Below are 21,642 nucleotides of genomic sequence, written 5' to 3' on the forward strand. Positions count from 1 at the left end.
TGTGTGAAATCACTGCCAGCGACACTGTAAAGAGTCTTTATTACTGGTGTGTGGGGTTCTGAAAATGAAAGGAGAGTGTTTTACAGTGACACAATATTGGTCAGATTAAAAAGAATCTGTCTTTTTGAGAGAGAAAAAAAGATGACCAACCTTTTTCCAGAACAATGTATGTGGACACTCCATTTGTGCACTTGTGTTCACAAGATTGACATGAGTACGTTCCTTGATGCTCTTCTTTGAAATTGGTTATTACCAGTGAAGCATTGATTGACAAGGAAACCTTATGTTGCCATAAAGCATTAGTGAACTGCTTTCCATGTTTATCCAATGATATAATAATCAGACTGCGTTTAGATGTGTTTTTGCTGTAAAACCATGCGACAGACTGTTGAGGGTTTTCAACATCTCGGCAAGGTATCACCACTTGACTCCCCAACGACAAGCGGAGCAGGCTTGTTGCTGCAGAAACAGATAGAGGAAGAATCAGAATCAGAATTAAAATCAGAATCGTAGATCGCTGTCCTCTCCACGAGCCCTCACCACTGGGGTCTTCCCAGGCTCTGTCCTAGGGCCCTTATTCCCTCTATACCCCTACCCACTGGCGGACTCAAGGGGGGGCATGGGGGGCGACCGCCCCCCCCCCGGTGCCCCCACGGTTGAAAAACGTTGCGCTTAAGTGCCCTTTTGAGTGTCGAAAATGCCCTTTTGAGTGGCGAAAACCAGAGGGTGTGCCCTATTAGTGCCCCACCAATGGTCTAAACTTGACCATGTGCCCCCACAGTTGAAAAACGTCGCACTGAAGTGCCCTTTTGAGTGGCTAAAGTGCCCTTTTGAGTGGCTAAAGTGCCCTTTTGAGTGGCGAAAATGCCCTTCTGAGTGGCATTGAGTGGCCCTTCCAATGGTCTAAACTTGACCAAGTGCCCCCATAGTTGAAAACATTGCGTGATCTACTGCAATTTTTTATTGATTTGATAAAGATGTATCATTTATATAAAAAGCTTTAATGTTGAGCCCTGGTATAAGTGTTCTCCAGTGCCTTTTGTCCGCTATAAGGTGGTGGTAAGTTGAAGTTTGTGGTGTCGCAGCATTTCATTACCCATCTGGGCTAAGCCCCGGATCTCCTACAATCCTAAATCCGCCCCTGGCCTAGACTACATGATGTTCATCTTAATCAAGGATGAGGACTATTTCACCATACATGACGCATCATAGTTTTTTGCTCACTGATGGGGTCCCATGTTGTGCAGTAGGTGCCTTTTTTTTCTTTTCGCCCCCCCCTGCCCTTCAAACAGCCTGAGTCCGCCACTGCCCCTACCCTAAACGTGAACACGCATAATAATAATAATAATAATAATAATAACATATTTTGTATTCATAATAATAATAATAATAATAATAATGTAATATATTCTTCTAGCACGACGACTGCAAATGGCCCCAGGCCTGAGTATAGATTACGCTACTTTTTCCTATTATGACTCACTGGTCGATAGATGATTCACTTACTTAGTCAAATGTATTCGTCGCTTTGGATAAAGGCATCTGCTAAATGCCAAAAAAATATTATGTAAATGTAATGTAAATGAACAACCAACCAGATACAATGATAAATAGCCTGACAGTCTAGCTGAAGACAGCCTGGCTTTCTGGTGCAGATAGAACAACAGCCAGATACAATAATAAACATTAGGTATTGTTGACTGTTGGTCATCTGCATGCCTCTACCTTCGTCTACCATTATTTGCTTTGCTTAGCCATACACCTGTGACCTGACCTTAAATTACCTTTAGTGAATGTTACCCAACATATTGCTGGGAACACATTGACCCAAACTCACACAGTTTAACCAGGGTTAAAGCCTAAACATACACCGCCTAGTTTTGTTTTTCACAGTTTGGTCATACAAATGTTTTCAGTTCACAGAAACTTACAGTGTCCTAATGCCGGAGCTAAGATCCAGTCCATCAGTAGAAGAATGATGGTAGAGGCCTTGATCATCATCGTGGTGGAACAGAGGCTATGGAAAGTAGCCTAGATCTAAGCAAAATATGTCTTAACGGGTCTTTCAAACAAACAACTGCCTGTTTCCACTCTGTTAGAATGTAAAGACATAAACCAGGCTTACAGCTACTATATTTGACATTTTAAGAAGTTAGGCATCCTACCAACCACAAAACAAAACACCTGACGCAAGTGGTCCTGAACATCTAACGGCATATAACATTCTGACACCTCCCACACAGGTTTCCTGTGCAGCCCCGTTTATCAATAAGTGAAGCTCAGTCGTTTTTTCAATCTTACTGATAGTGTGGTCTGGTCTGTGACCACATTTTCCATAACTGCTGCATAACTGCTGCATACAACAGTCTTACCACCTAAACTGTGTTGTAAATCAAAGATGAATTGTTTCATTATGTTTAACTTTTTTACTATGCTATCGTTTATTTTGAGAATAAGACTATTTACTTTATATAGCACGTGCATCCTGTGTTGTCCTGTTTTTTGCATTTGTTTTTGTTCATGTATACATATGAAAAAAGTATTAACGCACCTACTGTAACGCCAAAGCAAATTCCTATATGTGTATGCATTATGGCAATAAACGTTATCTGAATCTGAATCTGAATCTGAATCTGCATAAGTGATACGATTCTTCATTTTGTTCAGAATGGACACAATAAAAAACAAACAAAGGTACAAACAAGCAAACAAACAAACAAACAAACATCCAATATACAGTAGGACAGAAAAATAGACATATTGCCATAAAAGCAATATGGTTTCAATGCAATATTGTTATCTAACTTCAATATATTGTGATACATTTTATCAATCACTCAAGCTGAAGATGAATATACAAATACAGAATTTTATTTGTTCAAATATATACGAAGATGAATATACAAATTATAATTAAAATTGAATATACACGTTTCTGACTCCGCCCATCAACAATTTCCCCCTAATGACGTCAGTCAAACCTGCCCAGCTCTCCCGGCTATGGATCAGTCTTTTATTCTCATGATGTAACATGATTCATATTGCTCCTATTTTGTTGACCAAGTACAAACATTGTTTATCTTAAACATGGAATTTGCAATGGAATTGATCGAAGCCCTGAAGAGACTGACGCAGATTTCTTTGGATTTGCATCACATTCATTACTTCGTTGCACTGTTCTGCATTATCGCTGCAATTATTAAAATTGCAAAGCTAATTGTCAAAAGACATCAGTGGATGCGGTTTCTGGAGCCGTTCCCTGGACCACCACCACACTGGCTGTTCGGACATGTATATGAGGTAAATAATAATAATATGTATTTGTTATATAATAACACCGACTGCAACATTGTAACAGCAACAAGTGGAGGAGTGCGCGTGTCCCACCGTGCGTGTTCTCGTGCAACGGAAAACTTCACTAACTACTACTGTATATTTCTATGTATTTTGTATTTTGAATTTTGTAACTGTTTTTAAATGTGTTGTACGGCGACCTGAGTGCCATGAAAGGCGCCTTATAAAATACATGTATTATTATTATTATTATTATTATTATTATTATTATTATTATTATTATTATTATTATTACTATTACTATGTGGAACACGACCTGATAGGCTCGTATTAATGTAGTAAGCCAAAAAAAAAGTAATCAATATCTTAATGAAGAATACGTAATTGTAGGTGTCTAAGGAACAAATCATGATCAATAAAAAGGGACAGGAGGACAATTTTGACTAATGTCAAATTATGTGTCTACAGGCTGCCTTCAGATACTGCTGTATAGCCTACTTTATTATTTCTACGATAACAACAGAAATCTGGATGCATGTCATTTAACAAATGAATTATTTCACAGGGAATTAGGCTTACAGTAGGCATATTGTTAGAAACTGTAAATCTACAATTTCACGTTTCCTCTGTTCTCTTGCAGTTTCGACAAGACGGGACAGATTTAGAGAGAGTTGTCAAATGGGGAGAGACGTACCCACTGGCCTTTCCCATGTGGTTCGGCCCTTTTGTTGCATTCTTAAACATTCACCACCCAGATTACGTAAGAACCATACTGGCATCAACAGGTGTGTTGTGTTTTCCTCTTTTAACTGTCGTACAGTAGCATAATCTGTAAATCTGATCGATGGAATTTCACTCCATGTTTTGATTGATTTCTCAACAGAACCCAAGGATGACCTTGCATACAGATTTCTTATACCATGGATTGGTAAGGCTGGTTTGATCAAATCTTTGCATGATGGCATGATATGTAACCCTATGTATAACCCTACCAGTGTAGATTATGTTGGTCATCTTGAATATGATTGTACAATGCTCAGATTTCTATAAAACTCTTGATGCGTTTACATGTTGTGATGAGAGTTTCTATAGTTATGTAGTTGAATGAATGAACATAATCTAGATGTATGTTTCTAGATCATACAGGATGTACTTCTCTCTCTCTCCAGGGGACGGCCTTCTAGTGTCTAAAGGTCAGAAATGGTTTAGGCACCGAAGACTCCTGACCCCTGGCTTCCATTACGATGTTTTGAAGCCGTATGTCAAACTGATGGCAGATTCTGCCCAAACTATGTTGGTATGTTTTATGCACAGTTTAGTATTTTGAGGGAATGTCTTGACAATTGACACATAGTATAAACAAACCAATTGTGCAATTAATTAAGGGAGTAGTATACCAAGGAGTGTGTGATGTGTTCAGCTTGTGCTAGGTGACCAGACCCTGACCTTCCTTTGTTTCAGGACAAATGGGAGAGTCATTCAGAAACCAACGAGTCGTTTGAGTTATTTGAACACGTGAGCCTTATGACGCTGGACAGCATTATGAAATGTGCCTTCAGCTCAAACAGCGACTGCCAGACAGAGGGGTCAGTCAACGAGTTTCTGAACTGTGTCTCCCATTTACACATGCTAATATTTAATATATCATATTACAATTCAGTTATTCCTATTTTATTTATTTGCCTCTTAATAGAAAGAAAGGTATTAACTCGTACATCAAGGCGGTGTATGAGCTGAGTGACCTGGTCAATCTGCGGTTCCGGACCTTCCCCTACCACAGCGAGACTATCTTCCACCTCAGCCCACACGGGTTTCAATGGAGAAGAGCGTGCAAAGTGGCCCACAGCCATACAGGTATCTCATTCGTTGTGTCAGGAAGTCTCAACCTAATAATGCAAATGTCTCATGAAAGACAACAATGTTTGATTCAATGCAACAACAACACAACTAAATGTGTTGCACCCCGCCTCTGGAACTCTCTCCCTCAACCACTCAGAGACTCACCCTCACTCCTCACTTTTAAATCCCACCTCAAAACCTACCTGTTCTCCCATGCCTACAGCCTCCCCTACCCCTAGCCATCTCCCCCATCCCCCCCCCCCCGCGCTCCCCCCCTGGACACGCATACAACCTCCCCTACCCCTACCCATCTCCCCTAACCCTGCCACCCTATGCATACAGCCTCCCCTACCCCCTAACCATCTCCCCTGTCCCTACCACCCCCCCCCCCCCCCCCCCCCCCCCCCTCCCCGTTCGCTGACTCTGTGTTCCATGTGTCCATGTTGCTTGTTGTTTTTGTGTTTTCCGTATCTCCTATATTGTCAGCGTCTTTGAGCCTCGGAAAAGCGCAATGTACATTTAATGAATTATTATTATTATTATTATTAATTGAGCTTTGAGCAATGAGCTTCTTTCCTAGCATGTCTCCTATCTAAAGCTTCCCATGACACATTCTTTATATAGAGGAAGTCATACGACAGAGGAAAGACGCCTTAAAGGATGAGAAGGAGCTGGGCAGGATTCAGGCTAAGAGGAATCTGGACTTCCTGGATATCCTACTCTGCGTGCGAGTATGTCACACTTACATTTATCAGTACATGTTTGCCAATAAATGTAATGTTACCAAGAGGAAGTTATCATATACTATATTTCGCCATTGTGTAATAAGGAACATGTTAACCCACTCACCCAGGGCCGGTCCTTGGCATAGGCGAACTAGGCGGTCGCCTAGGGCGCCAAATGCCTGGGGGGCGCCAAATGCCCCCCCCCCCTTTTTTTTACATTTCAAGAATTTTGTCTCTATGAATTTCATGTCTCTATGAAAATATGTCTCAGCCTACTGTCTATTTTTGTCTTGAAACCATTGTTGTCCATATTTTTACTGTTGAATGTGTGGGTGGTGATGAGGCAGTACTGGTGGCTTAATGTGGTGGTGGCGTCCCTAAAAAAAATATTTTTTGGGGGGGGCATCAAATCATACTCTCGCCTAGGGCACCTAAATGCCTAGGACCGGCCCTGCACTCACCTAAAGGTTTTTCATTGGTTAAAAAGTGATGCTATGTTGACTACGTGCAATATGTTGTCATTGAACTGACCAGTATGAAAGCTTCTGAGTGAACCTTCATCCTCGTTCACCCAGGATGAGCAAGACCAAGGGCTGTCGGACGAGGCTATCCGAGCAGAAGTGGACACCTTCATGTTCGAGGGTCACGACACCACGGCCAGTGGGATCTCCTGGACCCTCTACAGCCTGGCCTGTAACCCCGACCACCAGCAGATCTGTCGGGACGAGGTCCTCCATGTCCTGGATGGGAGGGACACCATGGAGTGGTAGGTTCTCTGTCCCAGAGGAACATCTTGTTTTGGGATGTACTGTAAAGAGTGTTATATTGTTTTCTCTTCATTTTGCATGAGATGTTACATTGATGATTAATAAAGGAAAGGTAATTGTGTGTGTGTGTTGCCAGTCTTTAGGCGATATATAGATGCACATACTGTATATACTGTATATGTTACGGTACATGTGGGAATACGGTCCATGTGGGAAAACTAGGGTTAGGGTTAGGTGCTACGTCGACTTGGTACATGCTGGCATGTCTAACTCCAACCCTACCCCTAACCCTAACATTAACCCTAACCGTAGCACCCTAGCACCTAACCCTAACCCTAGTTTTCCCACATGTACCGTATTCCCACATGTACCGTAACATATAGATGCACATATATATGATATGTGTGCAATTTGAACTGGTTTTGCTGTTGCAATTTCCTTACAACTTGAGTGGACATTTTCCTTATTTTTTAGGGAGGATCTCAGTAAAATACCATACACCACCATGTGTATAAAGGAATCACTCCGCCTCTACCCTCCTGTGCCTGGAATGTCCCGAAAGATAACCAAACCTATGACATTCTTTGATGGAAGAACTGTACCTGAAGGTATGCCATGTCATCTCATACACGTATTGTAATGTACTGAAGTGGACTGCTAGGTTAGTGTTTAGTATACAATGATTGGTATCACTCAGGATTTACAATGGGCCCTACCATAACCTTTGTCTCAGTCACCCCCCATAACTAATAAAACATGAATTGGTTATTGTGTGTCTATATGGGCGCTGCTGAATACATTATGGCTCTTTTGCTGTCATGTTAGCTTTCATATACAATATCAGTTTACCTAAACAGAGTTACAAGGGCTACATATGATTCAGCAATGTACATGCATCTCTGTCATAAAGAATGATGATCTATCGTAGTCTTTTTTTTCCCCATGATCATTTTGTAATGCAATTGGAGCAATGACAGAGATTGCATTTCCATCATGTCTTTTCAAACCCATCAGAGAGCCAGACTGTAATTAAAAAGATGCCTGTTACAACTTCAGTAACTTCTAACGTCAAAATAATAATTCTCTATTTCTTGCAGGTTGTCTTGTTGGAACCAGTGTGTACGGAATCCATAGGAATGCTACTGTCTGGGAGAACCCTAATGTAAGAGTTTTACTGATCTGTTTCCACGTTCATTTGTGACCCAAAATAGGGAACGTACTATTTAGTTAATTATTTGATTATTTATTCATTCCATGCTGTCGTCTGTCAGTTACCAAGTATTGTCTGTTCTTTCTATTCTAAGTATGTGTTCCTGTTCCTGGTGTTTTGATGTTAGGTGTTTGATCCACTCCGATTCCTGCCAGAGAACTCTGCTAAGAGGTCACCTCACGCCTTTGTGCCCTTCTCTGCCGGACCCAGGTCTGTCCACATTACATTGTTACTATTTAGCAAGACGCTTTTATCCAAAGTGGCTGACAATTAAAGATGAGGAGACAGTCTCCCTGGAGTAACTTAGGGCTGAGTGCCTTACTCAAGGGCTCACTAGTGATGGTGTTCCCAGGTCTTACTCAAGGGCACACTAGTGATGGTGTTCCCAGGTCTTATCCACTATCCCAATTCACTATCCACTAGGACACCACTACCATGCCATGTGACCCAGACACTATATTCAGGCATCAGCATGGTATGACAATATGTCTGGCTGTGGCTCAGGAGGTAGAGCCACCGTAGAGCCACAGTCTAATGGTCACAAGGTTGGCAGATCAGCGGTTCGAGCCCCGGCTGGCCACATGTCAAAGTGTCCTTGGGCAAGACACTGAACCCCAGTGAGCGGGCCAGCGCCTTGCATGGTAGCTTGCCGCCATTGGTGTGTGAATGGGTGAATGAGAGGCCGTTGTAAAGCGCTTTGGATAAAGGCGCTATATAAGTGCAGTCCATTTATGTGTTGGTTCTCACATTACTGGCTGAGAGGGAGTAGACAGGCTACTCATTTACCTGCCTGGAATTTGGAACCATTGTCTCTGTGACCAAGTCCCAACCCCCTCCCCAGCATTACAAAGAAGAATATAAGAACAAGCTGAACTTCTCATTGTTTAGGATTATATCCTTTTATTGTGGTGTACGCTGTAAAACCTGTCTCATGCCACGGCTTTTCAAAAAGCCTGTATTCATTTATTGGTAGTCACATACTGTCAAATGAATATGGACACATAATATAGAGATGCTACTGTTATAGGGCCTCTACCAAGGACTGACATTGAATTCTCTAATGTGTAATGTGAAACAATAATCTTTATCTAATAATGTTTCTCTAATAATGTTTTCTATGCTGTCTGTCTGACTGTCTGTCTGTCTGTCTGTCTGTGTTGTATCATCCCCCTCTATAGAAACTGCATCGGACAGACCTTTGCCATGAATGAGATCAAAGTTGTGGTGGCGCAGACACTGAGGAGATATCACCTGATAGAGGACCCGACTAAGAAACCAAAGATGATTCCAAGACTGGTTCTACGCTCGCTCAATGGGATCCACCTGAGAATCAAACCTGTCCAACTTGAAACATGAGCTGATATCCCAGTTGTGGTTATGATCGGGCTTACTATAACATAACTTTAACTCACTAACTGACAAATTATTTAGGAACACTCACCGTAGATGGATTTGTCTACAAATGTTATTTTTTGTTGTTACCCATAACAGAGCCTGGGTGGTATTCCATCAACATCACTAAAAGAAAATCCAGGCTTTAGTAACGTTGATGGAACATCCTATCTGCGATCAAAATGATACACTCCTTTTTCTTATTTCAATCTTATTTCAACATGTGAGTAGAGATCTCATATTAACTAGTTATTTGTATGATTGATTCCCGACTAATCTGACATTCAAAGAGTCTAGTGTGGTGCACTCGTTGGTGGCCGCAACGCTTAAACTAGTAATCCGTCTATAACCAATTGTGTGCTCAGCATTTGGCAAGTAGGAAGCAAGTAGCCTGGGCAATCGAAGACTTGACTTTAACGCTGATTTCATCACCACCTAGAGTGTTTCATGTGGTATTTGCCTAGCAACAATACTTTGATTGGCTACAAAATAAAGTATCATCATTTACTATTTTTAGAATGTTGACAATTTTCACTCTCTGCACTGAATTAGTTAATGTGGATTTGATAGTCTGCAAAGAAATGGACACTAAAATTAATATTATATGTACTGTATATTTATAAAATATATTTAAATTGCAGAATATGAATGTTGTAACTGTTGGCTTTACTTACTTTTTTAAGTTTTTTAATTACTTTTACACTCCCACACTCACAAGGAATTTTACACTCACACACAATTTTACACTAATTTGTGTAGACTGGATTTGTGTAATATTGGTATTTTGCCTAGACATTTGCTATACATAATGTAATTTTAATTGTTTAATATATTATTTAATCTAACTCTTTTTGTTAATGAATTTATTTAAGGAGAACAGTTTACCAGCATGACCTGTCTGCATCTGTAATGAGAATGGGGTCACATGACCTGTCTGCATCTGTAATGAGAAGGGGGTCACATGACCTGTCTGCATCTGTAATGAGAAGGGGGTCACATGACCTGTCTGCATCTGTAATGAGAATGGGGTCACATGACCTGTCTGCATCTGTAATGAGAAGGGGGTCACATGACCTGTCTGCATCTGTAATGGTAAGGGGGTCACATGACACTAGTTGTAAGAGGGGGTCACATGACACTAGTTGTAAGAGGGGGTCACATGACACTAGTTGTAAGAGGGGGTCACATGACACTAGTCGTAAGAGGGGGTCACATGACACTAGTTGTGATGCAAAAGATAGAGAGAGGTTAGGGAAGATTGACCCCCACTTTCTCATAGGTGGAAAAGGAACAGAAAGGCCTGGAATTGGTGTGTTCTGGTTTTAGATTGGTGTGGTCTGGTTTTAGATTGCTCGGCCTGGTCTAGGTGTAGGTCAAGAGAAAAGAGAGCAATCAGGTTTTTGTGATCATTTAAATGTGACATTCATTTTGCTTCTAGACAACGGACACATTCAAATGATCACAGAGACCTGATCGGTCTCTTTTCTCTTGACCTACACCTAGACCAGCCGAGGGGCAATAGGTTGGGGTCGTGTGTTAATCTGCCCAGTGTTAATCTGCCCAGTGTTAATCTGCCCAGTATTAATCTGCCCAGTGTTAATCTGCCCAGTGTTAATCTGCCCAGTGTTAATCTGCCCAGTGTTAATCTGCCCAGACTGAGACAGATTGAGGAATGATACCATGATAAACATCAGGGATGTCAGCTGTTCTGCATGCGTCTACCTGGGTATCTGTTCAACTACCCCTCGTATTTGCCTAGAGGCCCCTAGGCATACACCTTTATAGGGAATGTTACCCCCTAATGACGTCAGTCGAACCTCCACAAACCCCCCGAGTGTGGATCAGTCTTTTATATCATGTAACATGATTCCTGATTCATCATTTGTTGCCCAAGTCCACTGTCTGCTGCAATGGAACTGACCGAAGCCCTGAAGAGAATGGCGCAGATTTCTTTGGATTGGCATCACATTCATTACTTCGTTGCACTGTTTTGCATTATCGCTGCAATTATTAAAATTGCAAAGCTAATTGTCAAAAGACATCAGTGGATGCGGTTTCTAGAGCCGTTCCCTGGACCACCACCACACTGGCTCTTCGGACATGTACGAGAGGTAAATATAAATATATTATGTATTTGTTGAACGTGGAATAAATAACACGATGACTGTCTGCAACATTGTAACACCAACAAGTGCAGGAGTGCGCGTGTCCCACCGTGCGTGTTCTCGTGCAACGGAAAGCTTAACTCTACACTAACTACTCTGTGGAATCGAGCACGACATGATAGGCTCGTAATAATGGATTTGCCTAAGCCCAAAATTAAAGTAATTCATTAATATCTTAATGAAGAATACGTTCATTTTTAATTTGCGTGTTTTAGCCTACTTTATACGATAACATTGGCTATGGGATAAAGAGTCTGGGCATAATAATAATAATAATAATAATAATAATAATAATAATAACATTTATTTGTATAGCACCTTTCCTGCAAACGTTGCAGCTCAAAGTGCTTTAATCATTATATAATTATCATTTAATCATTTAGTTATTTAAAGGCAATATTTAAAAGATGGGGTTTTAGTCTTGACTTGAACATAATGAGGGTCCAATCTGGGTGCATAAAATGAGAATGCAGCCTCACCAAATCTCTTCTTTTGTACATGTGGTACACAGAGAAAGCTCTATTGGGCTGACATGCTAGCAGGAGGTCTTTCAGATATTCTGGTGCTGTGCCAGTGAGAGCTTTGTAAACAAGCAGAAGGATCTTGGAATCTATTCTGAACTTAACAGGGAGCCAGTGTAGAGTCTCTGAAATAGGAGTTATATGAGCTCTTCTGCTTCTTTTGGTTAATGACAAAATCAGCTTTTGGTTGTCACAGGGTCTAGAAGTGGCTCTAGAAGGGTCTCGCAATTGTTGTTGGACAGATAATTATGCATAGTTCCAGGCACTGGCGGACTCAGGGGGGGGGGCAGGGACTCCTGGTGCCCCCACAGTTGAAAAACGTCTCTCTTAAGTGCCCTTTTGAGTGGCAAAAAAATAATAATGAGAGGACGTGCCCTTTTGGTGCCCCTCCAATGGTCTAAACTTGACCATGTGCCCCCACAGTTGAAAAACGTCGCACTAAAGTGCCCTTTTGAGTGGCAACATTAGAGGATGTGCCCTATTGGCTGCCCTACAATTGGTCTAAATTTAACCATGTGCACTGATGGGGTCCCATGTTGTGCAGTAGGTGCCCTTTTGTCTTTTCGCCCCTGCCCTTCAAACAGCCTGAGTCCGCCACTGGTTCCAGGCACCAGCTCATTAAAGGGTCTGTTGCAGGCTCATCCTCCTAGCATTGCACTGTAGGGCTTGTGTCAGTGGAACAGCATGAAAGCTGTTCATTAGAGTGATTACAAAGGGTAGCCTAGAATCAAAGTACATTTAAATTGTATGAAATCTGGATGCATGTCATTTAACAGATTAATTATTTCACAGGGAACTACAGTACGTGACGTTAGAATTATAAGGTTCTATCTCCATTTTTGTCAAAATTTAGTTTTTTACATAATCTGATCCATTAGGTGTTTATTAATGCCTGTGTGGTGTTATTTTTAAAATGTTGACATTTTTGAGTTAGTAATTAATAAAATACAAAGGTTCCATCTCACAAAACATAATGGAATGTAAAAACTTTGACGCTCAATATCTCTGAACTACCCTAAACGGAGATAGAACCTTATCATTCTAAGCTCACGAGTAGGCATATTGTAAATCTACAATTTTCTCTGTTCTCTTGCAGTTCCGGGAAGACGGGACAGATTTAGATACAATGGTCAAATGGGGAGAGACATACCCACTGGCGTATCCAGTGTGGTTCGGTCCTTTTGTTTCATTCTTAAACATTCACCACCCAGATTACGTAAGAACCATACTGGCATCAACAGGTGTGTTCTGTTTTTCCTCTTTTAACTGTCATACAGACAGGAGCATAGTTTGTAAATCTGATTGATGGAATTTCACTCCATGTGAGTAAATACATGTTTTGATTGATTTCTCAACAGAACCCAAGGATGACTTTGGATACAGATTTCTTATACCATGGATTGGTAAGGCTGTTTTGATCAAATCTTTTGCATGATGGCATGATATGGTTGGCTACCAGTGTAGATTATGTTTGGGTATTTGTCATCTTGAATATGATTGTACAATGCTCAGATTTCTATAAAACTCTTGAATTCAGATTCAGATTCAGATTCAGATAACGTTTATTGCCATTATGCTTGACACATATAGGAATTTGTTTTGGCATTACATTAGGTGTGTTTATACTTTTTTCACATGTATACATGAACAAAAACAAATGCAAAAACAGGACAACACAGGACAGACAGTGCATTGAATAGTGCTATATATATATATATAAAGTGCAGTGCATGTTGAAGCGTTACATGTTGTGATGAGAGTTTCTATAGTTATGTAGTTGAATGAATGAACATAATCTAGATGTATGTTTCTAGATCATACAGGATGTACTTCTCTCTCTCCAGGGGACGGCCTTCTAGTGTCTAAAGGTCAGAAATGGTTTAGGCACAGAAGACTCCTGACCCCTGGCTTCCATTACGATGTTTTGAAGCCGTATGTCAAACTGATGGCAGATTCTGCCCAAACTATGTTGGTATGTTTTATGCACAGTTTAGTATTTTGAGGGATTTAGTATTCTTGATAATTGACACATAGTAAACAAACCAATTGCGAAATGAAGTCTGATGTGTTCAGCTTGTGCTAGGTGACCAGACCTTGACCTTTCGTGAGCTTAGAATGATAAGGTTCTATCTCCGTTTAGGGCAGTTCAGAGATATTGAGCGTCGACGTTTTTACATTCCATTATGTTTTGTGAGATGGAACCTTTGTATTTTATGAATTACTAACTCGAAAATGTCTACATTTAAAAAAATAACACCACACAGGCATTAATAAACACCTAATGGATCAGATTATGTAAAAAAACTACATTTTGACAGAAATTGAGATAGAACCTTATAATTCTAACGTCACGCTTTGTTTCAGGACAAATGGGAGAGTCGTTCAAAAACCAACGAGTCGTTTGAGTTATTTGAACACGTGAGCCTTATGACGCTGGACAGCATTATGAAATGTGCCTTCAGCTCAAACAGCGACTGCCAGACAGAGGGGTCAGTCAACGGGTTTCTGAACTGTACCTCCCATTTACACATGCTAATATTTAATATATCATATTACAATTCAGTTCTTATAGTTTATTTCCCTAATATCATTATTCGTTTTTAAATTTAATTTCAGAGGTATTAACTCGTACATCAAGGCGGTGTATGAGCTGAGTGACCTGGTCAATCTGCGGTTCCGGACCTTCCCCTACCACAGCGAGACTATCTTCCACCTCAGCCCACACGGGTTTCAATACAGAAGAGCATGCAAAGTGGCCCACAGCCATACAGGTATCTCATTCACTGTGTCAGGAAGTCTCAACCTAATAATGCAAAAGTCTCATGAAAGACAACAATGTTTGATTCAATGCAACGACAACACAACTGTAAATGAGCTTGAGCAATGAGCTTCTCTCCTAGCATGTCTCCTATCTAAAGCTTCCCATGACACATTCTGCACGTAGAGGAAGTCATACGACAGAGGAAAGACGCCTTAAAGGATGAGAAGGAGCTGGGCAGGATTCAGGCAAAGAGAAATCTGGACTTCCTGGATATCCTACTCTGCGTGCGAGTATGTTACACTTACATTTATCAGTACCGGTACATGTTTGCCTAGATTAGATTCAACTTTATTGTCAATGCAGAGTAATTAATTAATTTTGCCATTTAGCAGACGCTTTTAATCCAAAGCGACTTACAATTACGAATTACAGGGACATTCCCCCTGGAGTAACTGAGGGCAAAGTGCCTTACTCAAGGGCACACTAGTAGTGGTGTGGTTTCAGGCGGGATTTGAACTCACAACCTTCCGATCACAAGTCCAACTCACTATCCACTAGACCACCACTACCCCACGTAGGAGTACAGAGTACAAGTACCAGACAACAAAATGCTGTTTAGCATCCACCAGAAGAACCAGAAGTGCAAATATATAAAAACAGTCTTCTTCGGCGTATGGGTTGTTGTTGACTCCACTCCACCAGGCTCGGGGGCCGAGGGGCTACGCGTTTACCACCCCAAGACCTGGTTGAGGGGCTCACCCAGGCTATATTTCTGGACACCCCTCCAGAAGCCACGTCATCGTCTCGTATCTTATATGATACATATGAAAACAGTGATAGACAGTGATAGTGATAGCCCTAACCCTACGGTATGGCAAGTACGATAGTTAGAGGTACATACAGCTATGAGCTATGTACAGTCAAGGTAGCTATGCACATCATGGTATGTGCAGATGTATAAATACTTGGCTATATCAAAGGAGGGATGTGCAATGTGCAAAAATACATGCAACGGTAGTATTTGTAAACAGCAGTAGTGCAAAGTGTGGTAATTGAGTGTTCACATTGACCAGGGGTGTGTGCAACTAGCAGTAGTGCCAATGCTCAATTAGATTGACCACGGTGGGGGGGGCGGAGTTACTGAGTCATTGTACCACGTGTGTGTGTGTGTGTGTGTGTGTGTATGGGGGGAGGAGGGGGGATACTGAGAGTCATTGTAATGTTATCAAGAGGAAGTAGCCTTAACATTTGATATACTATATTTTCCCCTTGTGTACATGTTAACACACTCACCTAAAGGTTTTCCATTGGTTAAAAAGTGATGCTATGTTGACTATGTGAAGTGAAGTGAAACTATAGCGCCTTTCGTACACAGATGCAACTCAAAGCGCTTTACAATGATTGAAAAACAAGATTACAGAGATGGTGGGGGGGGGGACACGAGACAACAGGAAGGGAGGGGAGGGAGGGGTTACTTTGCAAGCTTACACACTAATAATAACTAAACAAGCATACATGAATGAATGGTCTTTATTGTCATTAATACAGTACAGGTACCATACAACGAAATTTAGGAGGGGTGGCTCCCCTGGTGCTTGGAAAAAAGACTAAAAACAAGTGAGCCAAGGATAAAACTAAAAAGAGAAAAGAGCTGGTTGACATAAATAAGGCTATGTACACTATCTACTATACTATACAATAAAACACTGTGCTGTACTCTATGCTATGCTATAAATATCCTAACTTTTTCCTATATCTGAACCTTATGTACACATGGGTTGTCATATTGCACATAATATTTGTTGCACATTCATTAAAGTGTCGCAGTTAGCAGGTTTAGAATGTTCACAGTTGTATTACAATATTGCACTTATGTTTACAATCTAGTAGCTGCCATCATATTGCCACACATACTATGTGCAATATGTTGTCATTGAACTGACCAGTATGAAAGCTTCTGAGTGAACCTTCATCCTCGTTCACCCAGGATGAGCAAGACCAAGGGCTGTCGGACGAGGCTATCCGAGCAGAAGTGGACACCTTCATGTTCGAGGGTCACGACACCACGGCCAGTGGGATCTCCTGGACCCTCTACAGCCTGGCCTGTAACCCTGACCACCAGCAGATCTGTCGGGACGAGGTCCTCCATGTCCTGGATGGGAAGGACACCATGGAGTGGTAGGTTCACTGTCCCAGAGGAACATCTTGTTTTGGGATGTACTGTAAAGAGTGTTATATTGTTTTCTCTTCATTTTGTATGAGATGTTACATTGATGATTAATAAAGGAAAGGTAATTGTGTGTGTGTTGCCAGTCTTTAGGCACATATATAGATGCACATACTGTATATACTGTATATGATATGTGTGCAATCTCAACTGGTTTTGATTGTGAGTTGCACTTAGACAATTTCCTTCTTCATTGGACATTTTCCCTATTTTTAGGGAGGATCTCAGTAAAGTACCATACACCACCATGTGTATAAAGGAATCACTCCGCCTCTACCCTCCTGTGCCTGGAATGTCCCGACGGATAAGCAAACCTATGACATTCTTTGATGGAAGAACTGTACCTGAAGGTATGCCATGTAATCTCATCTAAACACATGTGTTTAGTATGTATACTTTATTGTACTGAAGTGGACTGCTAGGGTAGTGTTTAGGGGCGGCTGTGCCTCAGGAGGTAGAGCCGATGTCTAATGATTGCAATGTTGGCGGTTTGATTGATTCCCCGCTGGCCATGTGTCGACGTGTCCTTGGGCCAGACACTGAACCCCAAATTGTTCATAAATGAGCGGGCCGGCGCCTTGCATAGTAGCTTGCCGCCATTGGTGTGTGAATGTGTGTGTGAATGTGTGTGTAAATGAGTGAATGAGAGGCCATTGTAAAGCGCTTTGGAACAAGGCGCTATAAGTGCAGTCTATTTATTGTTTAGTATACAACGGTTGGTCTCACTCAGGATTTACAATGGGCCCTACCATAACCCTTGTCTCAGTCACCACCCATAACTAATAAAACATGAATTGGTTATTGTGTGTCTATATGGGCGCTGCTGAATACATTATGGCTCTTTTGCTGTCATGTTAGCTTTCATATACAATGTATACAATACATATAAACGGACTTACAAGGGCTACTTATGTATGACTCAGCAATGTACGTGCATCTCTGTCATAAAGAATGATATCTATCGTAGTATTTTTTTTCCCCATGATCATTTTGTAATGCAATTGGAGCAATGACAGATTGCATTTCCCTCATGCCTCAAACCAAACAGAGATCCAGACTGTAATTAAAAAGATGCCTGTAACAACTTCAGTAACTCGTGAGCTTAGAATGATAAGGTTCTATCTCCGTTTAGAATGATAAGGTTCTATCTCCGTTTAGAATGGTAAGGTTCTATCTCCGTTTAGAATGATAAGGTTCTATCTCCGTTTAGAATGATAAGGTTCTATCTCCGTTTAGAATGATAAGGTTCTATCTCCGTTTAGAATGATAAGGTTCTATCTCCGTTTAGAATGATAAGGTTCTATCTCCGTTTAGAATGATAAGGTTCTATCTCCGTTTAGAATGATAAGGTTCTATCTCCGTTTAGAATGATAAGGTTCTATCTCCGTTTAGAATGATAAGGTTCTATCTCCGTTTAGAATGATAAGGTTCTATCTCCGTTTAGAATGATAAGGTTCTATCTCCGTTTAGGGTAGTTCAGAGATATTGAGCGTCAAAGTTTTTACATTCCATTATGTTTTGTGAGATGGAACCTTTGTATTTTATGAATTACTAACTCAAAACTGTCAACATTTTAAAAATAACACCACACAGGCATTAATAAACACCTAATGGATCAGATTATGTAAAAAACTAAATTTTGACAAAAATGGAGATAGAACCTTATAATTCTAACGTCACGAACTCTAACGTCAAAATAATAATTTTCTCTATTTTTTGCAGGTTGTCTCGTTGCAACCAGTGTTTTCGCACTCCATAGGAACGCTACTGTTTGGGAGAACCCTAACGTAAGAGTTTTACTGAATGAATCTGTTTTTATGAATGAATGAATGAATGAATGAATGAATGAATGAATGAATGAATGAATGGTCTTTATTGTCATTGCTATAGTACAGGTACCAAACAACGAAATTTAGGAGGGGTGGCTCCTAAATGTTATGTTGTGTAATGTGTAATGTTATGTTCATTTGTGACCCAAAATAAGGAACTTACTACCGATATTTAGCTAATCATTAATTAATTCCATGCTGTCGTCTGTCAGTTACCAAGTATTGTCTGTTCTTTCTATTCTAAGTATGTGGTGTTCCTGGTGTTTTGATGTTAGGCATTTGATCCACTCCGATTCCTGCCAGAGAACTCTGCTAAGAGGTCACCTCACGCCTTTGTGCCTTTCTCTGCCGGACCCAGGTTTGTCAACATGCCAGGACCCATGTGACCCAGACACTGTATTCAGGCACCAGCACGGTCTGACAATATGGCTTGGTTCTCACATTACTGGCTGAGAAGGACTCTCAGGCTACTAATTTACCTGACTGGAATTTGGAACCATTGTCTCTGTGACCAAGTGGCAATTAGTTAGTCCCCTCCCCAGCATTACAATGAAGGCACTGTGGGTTGTTACAGGTCTTCTATGCAAAGAACAAGCTGAACTTAGTATTACACAGATGTAGGCATTCTCATTGTTTATGATTATATCCTTTTATTGTGGTGTACGCTGTAAAACCTGTCTCATGCCATGGCTTTTCAAAAAGCCTGTATTCATTTATTGGTAGTCACATACTGTCAAATGAATATGGACACATAATATGTAGATGTTACTGTTATAGGGCCTCTGTCAATCAAGGATTGACATTGCATTCTCTAATAATGTTTTCTATGCTGTCTGTCTGTCTGTCTGTCTGTCTGTCTGTCTGTCTGTGTTGTATCATCCCCCTCTATAGAAACTGCATCGGACAGAACTTTGCCATGAATGAGATCAAAGTTGTGGTGGCGCAGACACTGAGGAGATATCACCTGATAGAGGACCCGACTAAGAAACCAAAGATGATTCCAAGACTGGTTCTACGCTCGCTCAATGGGATCCACCTGAGAATCAAACCTGTCCAACTTGAAACATGAGCTTATATCCCAGTTGTGGTTATGATCGGGCTTACTATAACACAACTTTAACTCACTAACTGACAAATAATTTCGGAACACTCACTGTAGATGGAACCAACTGTTGCTAGGTTTCTGTGATGTGTAATTTGTCTACAAATGTTATTTTTTGTTGTTACCGATAACAGAACCTGGGGGGTATTCCATCAACACCACTAAAGGAAAATCCAGGCTTTAGTAACGTTGATGTAATACCCCCCCCCCCCCCCCCCCCCCCGGATAATACCAGGCTATGTTATGGTTAACAACAAAAAAGAACATTTGTTGACAAATTACACATCACAGAAACCTAGCAACAGTTGGTACTCTTGAGGTGTTTGTTTGAGCACATTATACCTTTGATTGCAGCAATACTGCAATAACTTAAACTCACAGTCATAGAAATACTTGATTCAATTCTAATACCCAGTTCAGGTTGTTTAGTAGGGGTCATCCTAATTGTGGCTAACACATCTGTTAGCTGTGGTCTGTGTCGAGCAGTCACTGATCATTGTTAGCTTGTCTGATTGTGTGACGGGCGGCCATCCTGTACATGAGCAATGTATGGCAGAGTTCAATGAGAAGGGACAGCAGCAATGTGTTCAGCTGTGGTTGAACCACATCTAGCCAAGCCTTGTAACTGACTCTCTTGTGGACACGAAAAGAAGAAGAAGATGCAATGTATAATGTTGCGTTCACAACAGATGCTCTGGTCTCACACGAGCATGTAGAATCCCCAAACGTTAGCATCCGTTAGCTCCATATCTCCTCTTTCCAATGGCCTTTACCACACAAATGACAGACTGGCTCTGTGAATGAGCTACGCTTATGACTAGGTTCAAAGTCCTCACAAAGGCTCTAGTCAATGTTTGCCTGTCAAATAATATCCTGCACAAAGAGGATATGAACACTGAATTTATTCAAGTGATGTGATACTGAGGGATATTGATAGCGTGTATTAACGCTATCAACAGTATTATCTGCTGATTAATGTCTTTGTGAGTGACCAGAGAGCTCTGACAAAATCAGTCAAGTATGTGCTTGCAGAACATACATAGAACGAATGCAGAACGAATACAGAACGGTGGTTATGTAAAGTACCTGTGTTAACTAATAGATCACGAGTCAAGGGAAAGGCCAGATTGTTGAAGATTGTTGTTGTTGTTTTTTTTATTTCATTTACAGTGCATAATGTTATTACAAAAAGCCAGTCATCCCTAATCGGATACAAAAGGTTCTGGGCACATCTGTACAAAGTACAAATAACATTGTTATTATTTACATGGGTAAAAATGCTCAACTGTGCCCTACAGCTTTAAGATCACATGGATGTTGTTCCATTAACCAGCACATGACATGACATGGGAGACCTTGATATTTGAACCCAGCTGGTGTGAAAACCTAAAATAACACAATAAAATATACAAAGAGGGTCCGTTGTAAGGTTTATTGAGTCAGTTGTTAGCTGCATGTTCTGTACAGAGCACCATGGCATGTACCATAAGTGAACCAGATTCATCGAGGGCCTTTAGATCCAGACTCCATACTTCACACTAGATCCATGTCTTTCTTCTCACTTTGAAACTTGGGAAGTCTGGCAATGCGATACTCAGATCCATACGATACAAAGACCCTCTCTGGTTTGGGCTACATTATTTCAATACCAATGCCTGACGTGACGTACACGTTTTTTTTTATCTGGATCTCAAGCCAATTTTAATAATTAATAATATTTTTGCCATTTAGCAGACGCTTTTAATCCAAAGCGACTTACAATTACGAATTACAGGGACATTCCCCCTGGAGTAACTGAGGGCTAAGTGCC

The 21,642-nt window shown here is 40.9% G+C and overlaps 2 protein-coding genes across 2 annotated transcripts; both read left to right on the plus strand.

The window, feature by feature from the left end:
- Positions 1-3,060: 3,060 nt before the first annotated feature.
- cyp4t8 (cytochrome P450, family 4, subfamily T, polypeptide 8) lies at positions 3,061-9,862 on the plus strand. Its single transcript, XM_080540890.1, has 12 exons — positions 3,061-3,300; positions 3,935-4,079; positions 4,178-4,222; positions 4,464-4,591; positions 4,756-4,880; positions 4,988-5,148; positions 5,758-5,864; positions 6,434-6,624; positions 7,100-7,233; positions 7,723-7,787; positions 7,963-8,045; positions 9,014-9,862. Exons 1-12 carry the CDS (start codon positions 3,088-3,090, stop codon positions 9,189-9,191), a joined length of 1,575 nt encoding a protein of 524 aa, XP_080397016.1. The 5' UTR covers positions 3,061-3,087; the 3' UTR covers positions 9,192-9,862.
- Positions 9,863-11,101: 1,239 nt separating this feature from the next.
- On the plus strand, positions 11,102-21,248 carry LOC308166566 (cytochrome P450 4B1-like). The gene is made up of 12 exons (XM_080540891.1): positions 11,102-11,338; positions 13,010-13,154; positions 13,272-13,316; positions 13,758-13,885; positions 14,278-14,402; positions 14,530-14,684; positions 14,858-14,964; positions 16,662-16,852; positions 17,118-17,251; positions 18,624-18,688; positions 19,006-19,088; positions 19,622-21,248. The coding sequence occupies exons 1-12, from the start codon at positions 11,138-11,140 to the stop codon at positions 19,797-19,799; spliced, it is 1,557 nt and encodes a 518-aa protein (XP_080397017.1). The 5' UTR covers positions 11,102-11,137; the 3' UTR covers positions 19,800-21,248.
- Positions 21,249-21,642: the final 394 nt, after the last annotated feature.

Source organism: Nansenia antarctica, assembly GCF_963989245.1.
Source record: "Nansenia antarctica genome assembly, chromosome: 10".
NCBI classification, from domain to species: domain Eukaryota; kingdom Metazoa; phylum Chordata; class Actinopteri; order Argentiniformes; family Microstomatidae; genus Nansenia; species Nansenia antarctica.